The sequence below is a fragment of the Octopus sinensis genome, linkage group LG29 (assembly GCF_006345805.1).
Source record: "Octopus sinensis linkage group LG29, ASM634580v1, whole genome shotgun sequence".
In the NCBI taxonomy this organism is placed as follows: Eukaryota; Metazoa; Mollusca; class Cephalopoda; order Octopoda; family Octopodidae; genus Octopus; species Octopus sinensis.
In genome coordinates, this window is record NC_043025.1 from 8,578,343 (window position 1) to 8,592,375 (window position 14,033).

General features: G+C 42.1%; 1 protein-coding gene across 1 annotated transcript in view; it reads right to left on the reverse strand.

Moving 5' to 3' along the window:
* The window catches only part of LOC115226010 (C2 domain-containing protein 3-like), a 163,433-nt gene that overhangs the window by 94,060 nt on the left and 55,340 nt on the right, over positions 1-14,033 (reverse strand). The window contains exons 17-21 of the mRNA XM_036514798.1: positions 7,288-7,505; positions 5,935-6,064; positions 4,012-4,133; positions 1,775-1,885; positions 133-219 (exon numbers count right to left, since the gene is read on the reverse strand). Coding sequence (XP_036370691.1) covers positions 133-219; positions 1,775-1,885; positions 4,012-4,133; positions 5,935-6,064; positions 7,288-7,505 — 668 coding nt within the window. The remainder of the gene's footprint in view (positions 1-132; positions 220-1,774; positions 1,886-4,011; positions 4,134-5,934; positions 6,065-7,287; positions 7,506-14,033) is intronic.

Consider the following 14,033-nt stretch of genomic DNA (forward strand, 5'->3'; position numbering starts at 1 on the left):
TTTTAAAATTTGAATTAAAATTGTAAAATACACACACACACAGATATATACACATTGAGAAATTTGGGGAGATTTCTGAAGAAATGAAATAAAAATTAATAAAAAAAGTGATGTAAAGTATAAACAACTTACTGGAGACTTCAGCAATGTCGTCACGATTCTTTGGTTACGAAGCGAGAGGTAGAATTGATGGAGGCTCAGCTTTACCACACCAATTAACTGCCATTTATAGTAATAATAACAATAATAATAAAAAGGTCACAGAAAACGAGAAAGCAACCATACTCTGGGATATGCCGATACACACAGATAGAGAAATTAAGGCCAACAGACCAGATATAGTTGTCAGAGATCATGAAGAAAAAAAATGCTTTCTAATTGATGTATCAATACCAGCAGATGACAACGTGTCTCTAAAAGAAATGGAGAAACTCTCAAAATACAAAGACCTGGAAATAGAGGTAACCAGAATGTGGAATCTAAAAACAGAAACAATTCCTATCATAGTAGGTGCATTAGGCATGATAAAAAAATATTCAGACAAATACGTAACAAAAACACCAGGACTTACAAACACATATAACATACAGAAAATTGCACTACTAGGCACTGCACACATCCTACGCAGAACACTTTCCATACAATAACCATCAGAGCATCACTACAAATCACAGCATAATACCTAAGGCACACAGAGCTGCGCTCGGTAGTGAAGTGAAAGCACGCTATAAAAATAAAACTACTGAATAATAATAATAATAAAACTGATTGGAAGTGTTATCATGTACATTGTTTTGTCTTGGTATAAAAGATGGGCTACAGCAAATATTCTGCTCAATACCACAGATTTGCTTGTCAGTTGTTTGACCTTAACCAGTTGAGCATGTCCCTTAGTGGCTGACAATACATGCATCTCTGATCATGAGCAGAAGTAGTGGGGGAGTATCATAGCCATGTGTTGAGAGGGATTCTTTGGGGTTTAAATAATTCACCTCTGGAAACATGGGTGTTTTGTTCAACATCCTTAAACAACCCTTATTCAGGGACCTTTTGAGCGGGATGGGCTACTCGACCAGAAAAAAATTCTAACTGAGCCCTACCCGCAAGATCATGCGCTGTTTATCTTGATATGAGATCACCATGACGCGCACATATGGTTGTGATGCAATGTGCCTGGTGCACCCTTATCAGACAGGTAGTCACGATGGGTATACTGGGCTTTGTAAATTTGTACCCCAGTGTCACTTTGATGGCATGCACTGCTCTCTCACTCAATAATAATAATAATATCATCATCATCATAATTTTAACATGCACTTTTCGAAACCTATCTAAGTGGATGGTGTTTATTGAGGCAGATTTTCCATGGTCGGATGCCCTTCCTGTCACCAACTCTCACCTCTTTCCAAGCAAAATAATATTTATCCTGGAGGAGGAGGAGAATCCCTTCTATTAAAGGCACATTGCCTGAAATTTTGTGGTAAGGGTCTAGTTTAATAGTTTCCAACCTTTTCACAGTGGGTTCCCAACCCTTTTATTTAAATGAGCTTTCCCATGGATTCCTTTTGATATGCTTAGCCCTATATATATCTCTTTTACTTGTTTCAGTCATTTGACTGTGGCCATTCTGGAGCACCGCCTTTAGTTGAGCAAATCAACTATTGCCTCCATAAAATATTTATGAAGAGGAGGCGTAGTGGTTGCAAAACAAGCTTCTTAACTATATAGCCATGTCTGCACAAGAACAAAACACAACAAGCCTCTAAAAACTCACCTTGTCATCAGACACTTCCAGTGATGTTGTTGTTTTATCCCAGACCTCTATAATTAGGTAATTGTTGCGAATTCTCTCCAAAAAGTTGGCTGTGACAAAAACTGGTGAAACCTGTTAGGATGAGTAAAAAAATACTTGATATATCATCATTTTCATCATCATTTTAACATCCCCTCTTCCCTTTTGGCAGGGTCAGATGGAATTTGTTGAAGCAGATTTTCTACTGCTGGGTGTCCTTCCTGTCACCAATCCTTAGCTGTTTTTAAGCAAGGTATTATTTCCCAATGGCCAGACATGCTTTAGCTGAAGACTATAAACCCCAAAGGGCCACTTGTAAAAGCAACGCAAAAGCTTTTTGGAACAAACAAAATAATAAAAATTTTAAATGAATGGAAACTGAATCAGAGCGTGTGTTAAATATATATAGGCAATATCACTCTTTACATTATTTACATTTGACGGACATAAAAGTGCCCATGCAGTGTCAAGTAAAAGTGTTCATGTAGTGCCACATAAGAGCACCCAGCACACTCTGACTCCATAAATGGTAAAAGTGAAAATTATAAATTATCAAGGTGGCTTCAGTTCTATATTTAAGAGATGAGGAATTATTTACATTATTCACATTATTTACATTCGACGGATATTTGTCCTCATCTTGTTTGTTGTTAACACAACGTTTCAGCTGATATACCCTCCAGCCTTCATCAGGTGTCTTAGGGAAATTTCGTACCTGGGTTCTCATTCCTAAGGTATTTTTTGATGGTATTATTATTATACAGTTCTATATTTAAGAGATGAGGAATTATTTACATTATTCACATTATTTACATTCGACGGATATTTGTCCTCATCTTGTTTGTTGTTAACACAACATTTCATCTGATATACCCTCCAGCCTTCATCAGGTGTCTTGGGGAAATTTCAAACTCGGGTTCTCATTCCGAAGGTATTCTTTGATGTTATTATTATTATTATTGTTGTTGTTCAGGTCACTGCTTGGAATCGAACTCAGAATCTTGGGGTTAGTAGCCCGTGCTCTTAACCACTACGCCATATGCCCGTGGGTATATCAGCCGAAACGTTGTGCTAACAACAAACAAGATGAGGACAAATATCCGTCAAATGTAAATAATGTATTAAGGTGGCTTGTTCTGACTGTCATTTCTAGCAATGCTGGTGCTGACTAGCACCCTTAGTCCTCTTAGTGATGTCTATACTTGTGCTGTTTGGTTGTGAATTGCAAATAAGACACCTTAATAATTTATAAACATATATTGGGTTGTCCGGAAAGTTTGTGCTGATTTATAGTAGTTTACCTTTTGACTTATTTTAGAACATGGTTGAATCCATAAAATAGGATTTGACTACACCTCCATTTAGAGCACAGTTTAAGCTATCTTTTCGTGGAAGAAGGTTTATGTTCCTATAACCTGTGTTAATTCTGTAACCCTTTAAAATGGAAGATAAGAAAGTTCATTTTCAGCACTTGATGCTTTGCAAACCAGACAAAAATTGCTGCAGCTCAGCTGAGATATGTTACCCCACCCTCCATATTCACCAGATATTGCTCCTTCGGATTTCCACTTATTCAGGTCTCTGCAGAATAGTCTTTATGGTAAAAAATTCAATTCCTTGAATGACGTAAAAAGACACCTTGATGAATTCTTTGCCATGAAACCACCTCAATTCTGGGAAGAGGGTATTTTCAAGTTAAAGGAAAGATGGAGACGCATTGTGCAACAAAATGGTTCATATTTGGTTGATTAAAAATGTAATGGCAAGTATTTATTGACCTTTTTTCTTTTCTTTAAAAATCGGCACGAACTTTCCGGACACACCAATATTTTACTTGTTTCAGTTATTAAACGATGGCCATGCTGGAGTGTTCTTTTAATTGAACAAATCATCACCAGTACTTTACACTTTTTCTCAAATCTGGCCCTTATTCTATTCATCTGTTTATTGCCAAACCGCTCAGTTATGGTGACATAAACAAACCAACACTGGTTTTTGAGCAATAGTGGAGAAGAGGGTATTTTCAAGTTAAAGGAAAGATGGAGACGCATTGTGCAACAAAATGGTTCATATTTGGTTGATTAAAAATGTAATGGCAAGTATTTATTGACCTTTTTCTTTCCTTTAAAAATCAACACGAACTTTCCGGACACCCCAATACATTATGTATGGTACACAGATGACTATTTTAAACCAATGTATTGGAATGTTGTGCGTACCTGAATGAAATCATATTGAGGATTGTTTGTGCGCCAGCATATACTGGATCTGACCTGCTGCTCACACCAAAACATGCGGCATACCAAGTAGCTGTTTCTAGTGGCACGAGGAAGATTTGAACCTGCAAGGGAAAATAAAAAAACCAACAGGGTGAAGACATACATAAACAACAAACAATAATTGTAGAATGCACCCACCCACACACACACACATGCACCACACACACACACACATACACACACACACACACACACACATACACACACACCACACACACACATGCACACACAAACACGCACACACACACGCACACACACAAACACCACAACACCACGCACCACACAAACACGCACACACATACGCACACACACAAACACGCACACACACACACAAACACGCACACACACATGCACACACACAAACACGCACACACACACGCACACACACAAACACGCACACACACACGCACAACACACAAACCCGCACACACACACGCACCCACCAACACGCAACACACACCACACAAGCCACACACAACACGCACACACACACGCACACAACAAACACGCACACACATACGCACACACACAAACACGCACACACACACACACAAACACGCACACACACACGCACACACACAAACACGCACACACACACGCACACACACAAACACGCACACACACACGCACACACACAAACACGCACACACACACGCACACACACAAACACGCACACACACACGCACACACACAAACACGCACACACACACGCACACAAACACGCACACACCACACGCACACCACACAACACGCACCACACACGCACACACACACGCACACACACAAACACGCACACACACAAACACGCACACACACACGCACACACACAAACACGCACACACACATGCACACACACAAACACGCACACACACATGCATACAAACACACACACACGCAAATGCACACAAACACACACGCACATGCACACGCACAAACACACACACACACACACACACAAACACACACACACACACACACACACGCACATGCACACACACAAACACACATGCACACACACACACTCAGAGTACCCAGTCCATTCAAATATCCCGAGGACCTGAACTAATGAAGGGCCATCACTTGACATGCAAGAACCTGGCAAAATTTCCTTCAAATCATTTCCATCTGATACAACGGATAAAGAAGTCTGAAGACCATTGCAAAAAGAAGCAGGGGCAGACCAATGGATGGAGAGACAGAAGAAACTTGCCCAAGGTGCCACACAGTGTGACGGAACCCAGAATCAAACGGTTGTAAAGCAAGCTTCTTAACACTACAGCCATGCCTGCACCCATGAAGAAAATCATCATCATCATCATCATCATCATTTAGCGTCCGCTTTCCATACTGGCATGGGTTGGATGGTTAAACTGGGGTCTGGGAAGCCAGAAGGTTGCACCAGGCCCAGTCTGATCTGGCAGTGTTTCTACGGCTGGATGCCCTTCCTAACGCCAACCACTCCGTGAGTGTAGTGGGTGCTTTTTACGTGCCACCCACACAGGTGCCAGACGGAGCTGGCAGACGGCCACGGACAGATGGTGCTTTTTACGTTCCACCGGCACGGGGGCCAGGCGAGGCTGGCAAACGGCCACGAACGGATGGTGCTACGTGCCACCAGCACGGGGGCCAGGCCAGGCTGGCAACGGCCACGAACGGATGGTGCTTTTTACATGCCACCGGCACGGAGGCCAGTCGGGGTGGCGCTGGCCACAACCACGATCGGATGGTTCGCTTACGTGCCACCGGCACTGGTATCACAACTGCAATTTCCATTGATGTTGATCGACTTCGATTTTGGTTCTGCTTTCTGATATCTGATTTGATTTGGTTTGATTTTGATTAAATAAAAAAGGGTCTAAATACCTCGTCCGTCACCTCCTCCGCCTTGACTAACAGCTGCAGCAGCAATGGGGTTAATTTTGGTAGAGGTTGTGTCAAAGGTCATCTTGCGACCTTCACTCACAATAAGAATGGAATGGACAGCTAATGTCTGCTGTAGAGTAAAAGACAAGACAGGTTAGTGGTGGGGTTGGTGAGAGGTGGCAGAGAAAAAGAGGGACATGGAAAGAGGGCACAAGAAAGGGGACACGCATATGAGATACATGTAGGGATGTGAAAGTGGATAAAAGGAGACATGAATATGAGACACAAGAAAGAGGACATAGATATGAGACACAATAAAGGGACGTGAGAATGGACACAAGAAAGAGGGTCATGGAAAGCGGACACAAGAAAGGGGCCATGAATATGAGACACAGTTGAGGGACATTACAAGTGGACAAAAGAAAGGGGACATGGGAAGTGGATACACAACTGAGGGTCATGGAAAGTGAGCACAAGAAAGGGGACACGGATATGAGATACATGTAGGGATGTGAAAGTGGACAAAAGGAGACATGAATATGAGACACAGTAGAGGGACATGGAAAGGGGATGCAAGAAAGGGGACATAGATATGAGACACAATAAAGGGACGTGAGAGTGGACACAAGAAAGAGGGCATAGAAGGTGGACACAAGAAAGGGGCCATGGATAGGAGGCACAGTAAAGGGAGAGCGATTTGATGCATGAAAAAGGGCTACAGGAATGGATATTTAGAGTAAACATTTGTGTGCTGAGAGTGTTGCTGTACTCTATCTCCAAATGCAGGGGCCAATGACTCAGCTTCCTTTACTTCCACTGCCACTGAACTGACATCCTCTACATCCAACGCATTCCTTTTCTCTTATTATCTGTCACACTATTTTCTTTCAGTGCACTTTTCTACACATCTACCTTTTCTGTTCTTCTATGCTATTCCATGTCTCATATTTACCTCATACCTAGACACCTCATTTCTCTCTTTCTTTCTCTCACTTTCTAGACCATGTATTCATCTCTTCAATAAGACACTGGGTCCTCTCCACCATCATAGTTTCTTACACCATTCTATACCCCACTCAGTTGAGGGGTCTTATCTTGCAGATGTCTGGCAACCTCAGTGGTGCTGGTGCCACATAAAAAGCATTCAGTACACTCTGGCTTCAGGAAGGGCATCCAGTTGTAGAAACCATGTCAAAGCAGACACAGAACATGGTGAAGCCCTCTGGCTCGTCTGTTCTTGTCAAATTGTCCAACCCCTGCCAGCATGGAAAAATGGATGTGAAATGATGATGATGCATGTACACAGGCAGTCTCACACACACACACAACAGATGATCAGTCAATAGAACTTACGTCTTGTACATCTGGATAATGCTGTGATGTTGGAGATGAGTTTGCCTGGACAGTAGTGGTAGCAGTAGTGGTGGCCAGCAGCGGAGCATCATTGGTGCTAGATATGTACTGAGGAAACTGGCGTTCGTGTGGCGCTGCAACAGTTTCTAGATGACAGTCAGGTTTCAAACCGGCTTCTCTCCTCTCGGCCAGAATATCCGTGTCACAGGAAATGTCAGCTGCAACAGAACACAAAATATTTATAATAATAATAATGAAATTATTGTATACATTGCTCAGGTGCACCACAACTTGTCAGAAAGTGCGTATAAAGTATATGCAGTAATGTAGAAATGTCTAGAAAGGGAACGATGTAGGAGTCAAATACATGCTTCAGCGTGTGTATGGAGGGGAGAAAATCAGGTGTAGTGTTGGCTAATCTCAGAAAGCACGGAAGTTTTGAAGGATGCAGTGCTCTGACAACTAACAACTGATGCCGGCAGTCTGTTCCATGCTTCAGCGTGTGTATGGAGGGGAGAAAATCAGGTGTAGTGTTGGCGAATCTCAGAAGGCATGGAAGTTTTGAAGGATGCAGTGCTCCTACAACTAACAACTGATGCCGGCAGTTTGTTCCATACTTCAGCAACTCTCAGCATGAAAAAATGTTTCCGAAAGTCATGGAAGGAGCTGTGCTGTTTTCTGACTTTGTAAACATGTCCACGGGTGTTAGACAGGTGGAGTTTTTAAATAATAATAATAATGAATTTATTGTATACAGTGCTCAGGTGCACCACAATTGTCAGAAAGTGCATATAAAGTATATGCAGTAATGTAGAAATGTCTGGAAAGGGAACAGGTTATGAGTCGATACATGGTTGTGTGTGTATGGAGGGGAAAAATCAGGTGTAGTGTTGGCGAATCTCTCAGGAAGCATGGAAGTTTTGAAGGATGCAGTGCTCCGACAACTAACAACTGATGCCAGCAGTTTGTTCCATGCTTCAGCGTGTGTATGGAGGGGAGAATCAGGTGTAGTGTTGGCGAATCCTCAGGAAGCATGGAAGTTTTGAAGGATGCAGTGCTCGACAACTAACACTGATGCCAGCAGTTTGTTCATGCTTCAGCGTGTGTATGGAGGGGAGAAAATCATGTGTAGTGTTGGCGAATCTCAGGAAGCATGGAAGTTTTGAAGGATGCAGTGCTCCGACAACTAACAACTGATGCCAGCAGTTTGTTCCATGCTTCAGCGTGTGTATGGAGGGGAGAAAATCATGTGTAGTGTTGGCGAATCTCTCAGGAAGCATGAAGTTTTGAAGGATGCAGTGCTCCGACAACTAACAACTGATGCCAGCAGTTTGTTCCATGCTTCAGCGTGTGTATGGAGGGGAGAAAATCATGTGTAGTGTTGGCGAATCTCTCAGGAAGCATGGAAGTTTTGAAGGATGCAGTGCTCCGACAACTAACAACTGATGCCAGCAGTTTGTTCCATGCTTCAGCGTGTGTATGGAGGGGAGAAAATCATGTGTAGTGTTGGCGAATCTCTCAGGAAGCATGGAAGTTTTGAAGGATGCAGTGCTCCGACAACTAACAACTGATGCCAGCAGTTTGTTCCATGCTTCAGCGTGTGTATGGAGGGGAGAAAATCATGTGTAGTGTGGCGAATCTCTCAGGAAGCATGGAAGTTTTGAAGGATGCAGTGCTCCGACAACTAACAACTGATGCCAGCAGTTTGTTCCATGCTTCAGCGTGTGTATGGAGGGGAGAAAATCAGGTGTAGTGTTGGCGAATCTCTCAGGAAGCATGGAAGTTTTGAAGGATGCAGTGCTCCGACAACTAACAACTGATGCCAGCAGTTTGTTCCATGCTTCAGCGTGTGTATGGAGGGGAGAAAATCAGGTGTAGTGTTGGCAAATCTCAGAAAGTATGGAAGTTTTGAAGGATGCAGTGCTCCGACAATTAACAACTGATGCCGGCAGTTTGTTCCATGCTTCAGCGTGTGTATGGAGGGGAGAAAATCAGGTGTAGTGTTGGCGAATCTCTCAGGAAGCATGGAAGTTTTGAAGGATGCAGTGCTCCGACAATTAACAACTGATGCCGGCAGTTTGTTCCATGCTTCAGCGTGTGTATGGAGGGGAGAAAATCAGGTGTAGTGTTGGCAAATCTCAGGAAGCATGGAAGTTTTGAAGGATGCAGTGCTCCGACAACTAACAACTGATGCCGGCAGTTTGTTCCATGCTTCAGCAACTCTCAGCGTGAAAAAATGTTTCCGAAAGTCATCGGAGCTGTGCTGTTTTCTGTCTTTGTAAACATGTCCACGGGTGTTAGACAGGTGGAGTTTGAAAAGGTGCTCACAGTTATTGACAGTTATTGTTTGTAAGATGGTTGATAATTTTATGGGTGTCTGCCAAGTCAGCTGCCAGACGTCAGAGTTTCAATGTGTCTGTGCCTAGGGAAGTAAGGCGTTCATAATATGGTAAATGCCTGATGGAGGGTATTCTCTTGGTTGTCAGATACATGCTTGCATGTGTATGGAGGGGAGAAAATCAGGTGTAGTGTTGGCGAATCTCAGGAAGCATGGATGTTTTGAAGGATGCAGTGCTCCGACAACTAACAACTGATGCCGGCAGTTTGTTCCATGCTTCAGCATGTGTATTGAGGGGAGAAAATCAGGTGTAGTGTTGGCGAATCTCAGGAAGCATGGAAGTTTTGAAGGATGCAGTGCTCCGACAACTAACAACTGATGCCAGCAGTTTGTTCCATGCTTCAGCATGTGTATTGAGGGGAGAAAATCAGGTGTAGTGTTGGCAAATCTCAGGAAGCATGGAAGTTTTGAAGGATGCAGTGCTCCGACAACTAACAACTGATGCCGGCAGTCTGTTCCATGCTTCAGCGTGTGTATGGAGGGGAGAAAATCAGGTGTAGTGTTGGCGAATCTCAGGAAGCATGGAAGTTTTGAAGGATGCAGTGCTCCGACAACTAACAACTGATGCCGGCAGTTTGTTCCATGCTTCAGCAACTCTCAGCGTGAAAAAATGTTTCCGAAAGTCATGGGAGCTGTGCTGTTTTCTGTCTTTGTAAACATGTCCACGGGTGTTAGACAGGTGGAGTTTGAAAAGGTGCTCACAGTTATTGACAGTTATTGTTTGTAAGATGGTTGATAATTTTATGGGTGTCTGCCAAGTCAGCTGCCAGACGTCAGAGTTTCAATGTGTCTATGCCTAGGGAAGTAAGGCGTTCATAATATGGTAAATGCCTGATGGAGGGTATTCTCTTGGTTGTCAGATACATGCTTGCATGTGTATGGAGGGGAGAAAATCAGGTGTAGTGTTGGCGAATCTCAGGAAGCATGGATGTTTTGAAGGATGCCTGCTCCGACAACTAACAACTGATGCCGGCAGTTTGTTCCATGCTTCAGCATGTGTATTGAGGGGAGAAAATCAGGTGTAGTGTTGGCGAATCTCAGGAAGCATGGAAGTTTTGAAGGATGCAGTGCTCCGACAACTAACAACTGATGCCGGCAGTCTGTTCCATGCTTCAGCGTGTGTATGGAGGGAAGAAAATCAGGTGTAGTGTTGGCGAATCTCAGGAAGCATGGAAGTTTTGAAGGATGCAGTGCTCCGACAACTAACAACTGATGCCGGCAGTCTGTTCCATGCTTCAGCGTGTGTATGGAGGGAAGAAAATCAGGTGTAGTGTTGGCGAATCTCAGGAAGCATGGAAGTTTTGAAGGATGCAGTGCTCCGACAACTAACAACTGATGCCGGCAGTCTGTTCATGCTTCAGCGTGTGTATGGAGGGAAGAAAATCAGGTGTAGTGTTGGCGAATCTCAGGAAGCATGGAAGTTTTGAAGGATGCAGTGCTCCGACAACTAACAACTGATGCCGGCAGTTTGTTCCATGCTTCAGCGTGTGTATGGAGGGAGAAAATCAGGTGTAGTGTTGGCAAATCTCAGGAAGCATGGAAGTTTTGAAGGATGCAGTGCTCCGACAACTAACAACTGATGCCGGCAGTTTGTTCCATGCTTCAGCAACTCTCAGCGTGAAAAAATGTTTCCTAAAGTCATGGAAGGAGCTGTGCTATTTTCTGTTTTATGATGACAAATCTTACAATGCTGGATTTTATGTCAGATGGCCTAAGATGGTAAAACACTATCGCAGTAATTTCAAACTGAATCCCTGGATATACAATCACACATCACAAGCAAGTCACCATAGTTTCATGCTGATTGGTTTATTAACCAACCAATCAGCATGAAGCAATGGCACGGGCAGATTTTCTCAAACATTCTAGAATCTGATTTCTGACTCCCTATAAAAAGCATTAAGCTTGTATTTTTACCAGCAAGAAGACCCAGGATGGCAGCTAAGGTAGATGGCACAGATAGATGACAGGAACCTCCGTCAACCACAAATATAACATAAATCCTTCAAGTTACATTAGGCAAGTCACATGTTGCTGTACCAATAGCAAAAAATTTTTGCTAGTTTATTTTGTGTCTTCGTCTTTTCTCCTGGTGCTGTATGAACATTTTTATGTGGTTTCAGAGTCAAGTTTTGACTGCTATCTCTAGCATGGTGGTATCTTTTAGATACCCATAATTATAATATATATATATATATATATATATATATATATATATTATAATATATTATATATATATATATATCGCAGGAGTGGCTGTGTGGTAAGTAGCTTGCTGACTATCCACATGGTTCCGCGTTCAGTCCCACTGCATGGCATCTTGGGCAAGTGTCTTCTGCTATAGCCTGGGCCGACCAATGCCTTGTGAGTGGATTTGTTAGACGGAAACTGAAAGAAGCCTGTCGTATATATGTATGTGTTTGTGTGTTTGTGTGTGTGTGTGTTTGTCCCCCTAGCATTGCTTGACAACCGATGCTGGTGTGTTTACATCCCCGTCACTTAGTGGTTCTGCAAAAAGAGGCCGATAGAAAAAGTACTGGGCTTACAATGAATAAGTCCCGGAGTCGATTTGCTCGACTACAGGCGGTGCTCCAGCATGGCCGCAGTCAAATGACTGAAACAAGTAAAAGAGTAAAGAGTATATATATATATATATATCTTTTGTTTCATTTCCCTTTTCTTTTTTTTCTTCTTCTTCTTTCCCTTTTACAATCCCTTTTGATTGAAAACCTACCCCATCTTTTTTTTTTCCCAAAAAGAAAAGCTCTACTTTGTAATCAGTCCCGTCTATGTGTAGTCCTGTGTGGCTAATAAAGAAACATATCTATTTATTTATCTATCTATCTATCTATATAAATATACATATATATATTATATATATATATATATATATATATATATATTTATATATATATGTATATATATATATATATATACACACACACACATACACAACAAGGAATAAATAATTGTCATTACGTGCTTTTCTTTATTGGAACAAATTTACCTTACAGCTGTTTCAGGTAGTTATTACAGATATGTTATTCATGGGTTTACTCAATTAGTCTATTGATCAGTTGAGAAAAATTGAATAACCTAAAATAAAATAACGCTACTGTCATCAGAGCCATTTCTGGTTATGTATATATTTATGGGTAGGTCTGAGTTCCATGCATACAGCAAGCCCTACTTTTTTCTGTTGAGGGCTTATATGCCCCAATATTTGACTGTTTACTTTAGTCAGTGCATGGTGATGAGTTATAAGCTTTAAGCTTATAGAAATATTATTATTGTTATTATTTACAGAAATGTAAAATTCGGCACCTTTATCCAAATAGTCACGGAAAATATATAGACATGTTGATGCAAACAGGAAAAATAGAGCTCAAAATGTGAGTCTATGTATATTTTTATTAATATTTAGCAGAAGCAACAGAGTGACTTAAGGCCCAAGAGTTCTGTGCATTGAAAACTCTCAGACCCAGAGTCACACTGCTTCTGCTAAATATTGTTATATATATATATCATCATCATCATCGTTTAACGTCTGTTTTCTGCGATAGCATGGGTTGGACGGTTCGACCGGGGTCTGGGAAGCCAGGGGCTGCACCAGGCTCCAGTCTGATCTGGCAGTGTTTCTACAGCTGGATGCTCTTCCTAACGCCAACCAGTGTAGTGGGGGCTTTTAACGTGCCACCGGCACGGAAGCCAGCCAAGGCGGCGCTGGCATTGGCCACGTTTGGATGGTGCTTTTTATGTGCCACCGGCACATATATGTATATATATATTTATCTTAACCCTGTTTTTGCTTGTGCTTGTGTGTATGTAGATGTATGTATGAACTTTTACAGTGCGCGTGTGTGTGTGTGTGAGTTTGTAAGTATATGCATATACATTTGGCTAAGGATGCGAATGAGGATGTGTACGTTTTCAAGTGAGGGTGGATGAATGTATGCATACACACATGGGTGTGCGGGCGCACATGTGTAGGTATGAACAGGCACACTTATGTGAATACTATGAACTTTTTACCCCCTTACCTTACTCAGCGGTCATTAGGACAGCTATTTTGTCTTAATAGTGGTCAATAACACAGTAATTTCCCTTTCTATAATGGTCATTTTCCATAGCATTTTTCCGATGGCCGGATAACTGAAGACATGGTGGCGTGGACTTCCACCTCAGCATCCGAAACTTGGAGTTTTGTCTTGGCTACCGAATAATTGTCACACATATATATATATATATATATATAAAGTTAATCCAAACATGAAAGCACAAAAAAAACACAACAACGCGAGGACTTGGAACAAATATAGTATTATTGGACGGTCAGGAAAGAAGGAAA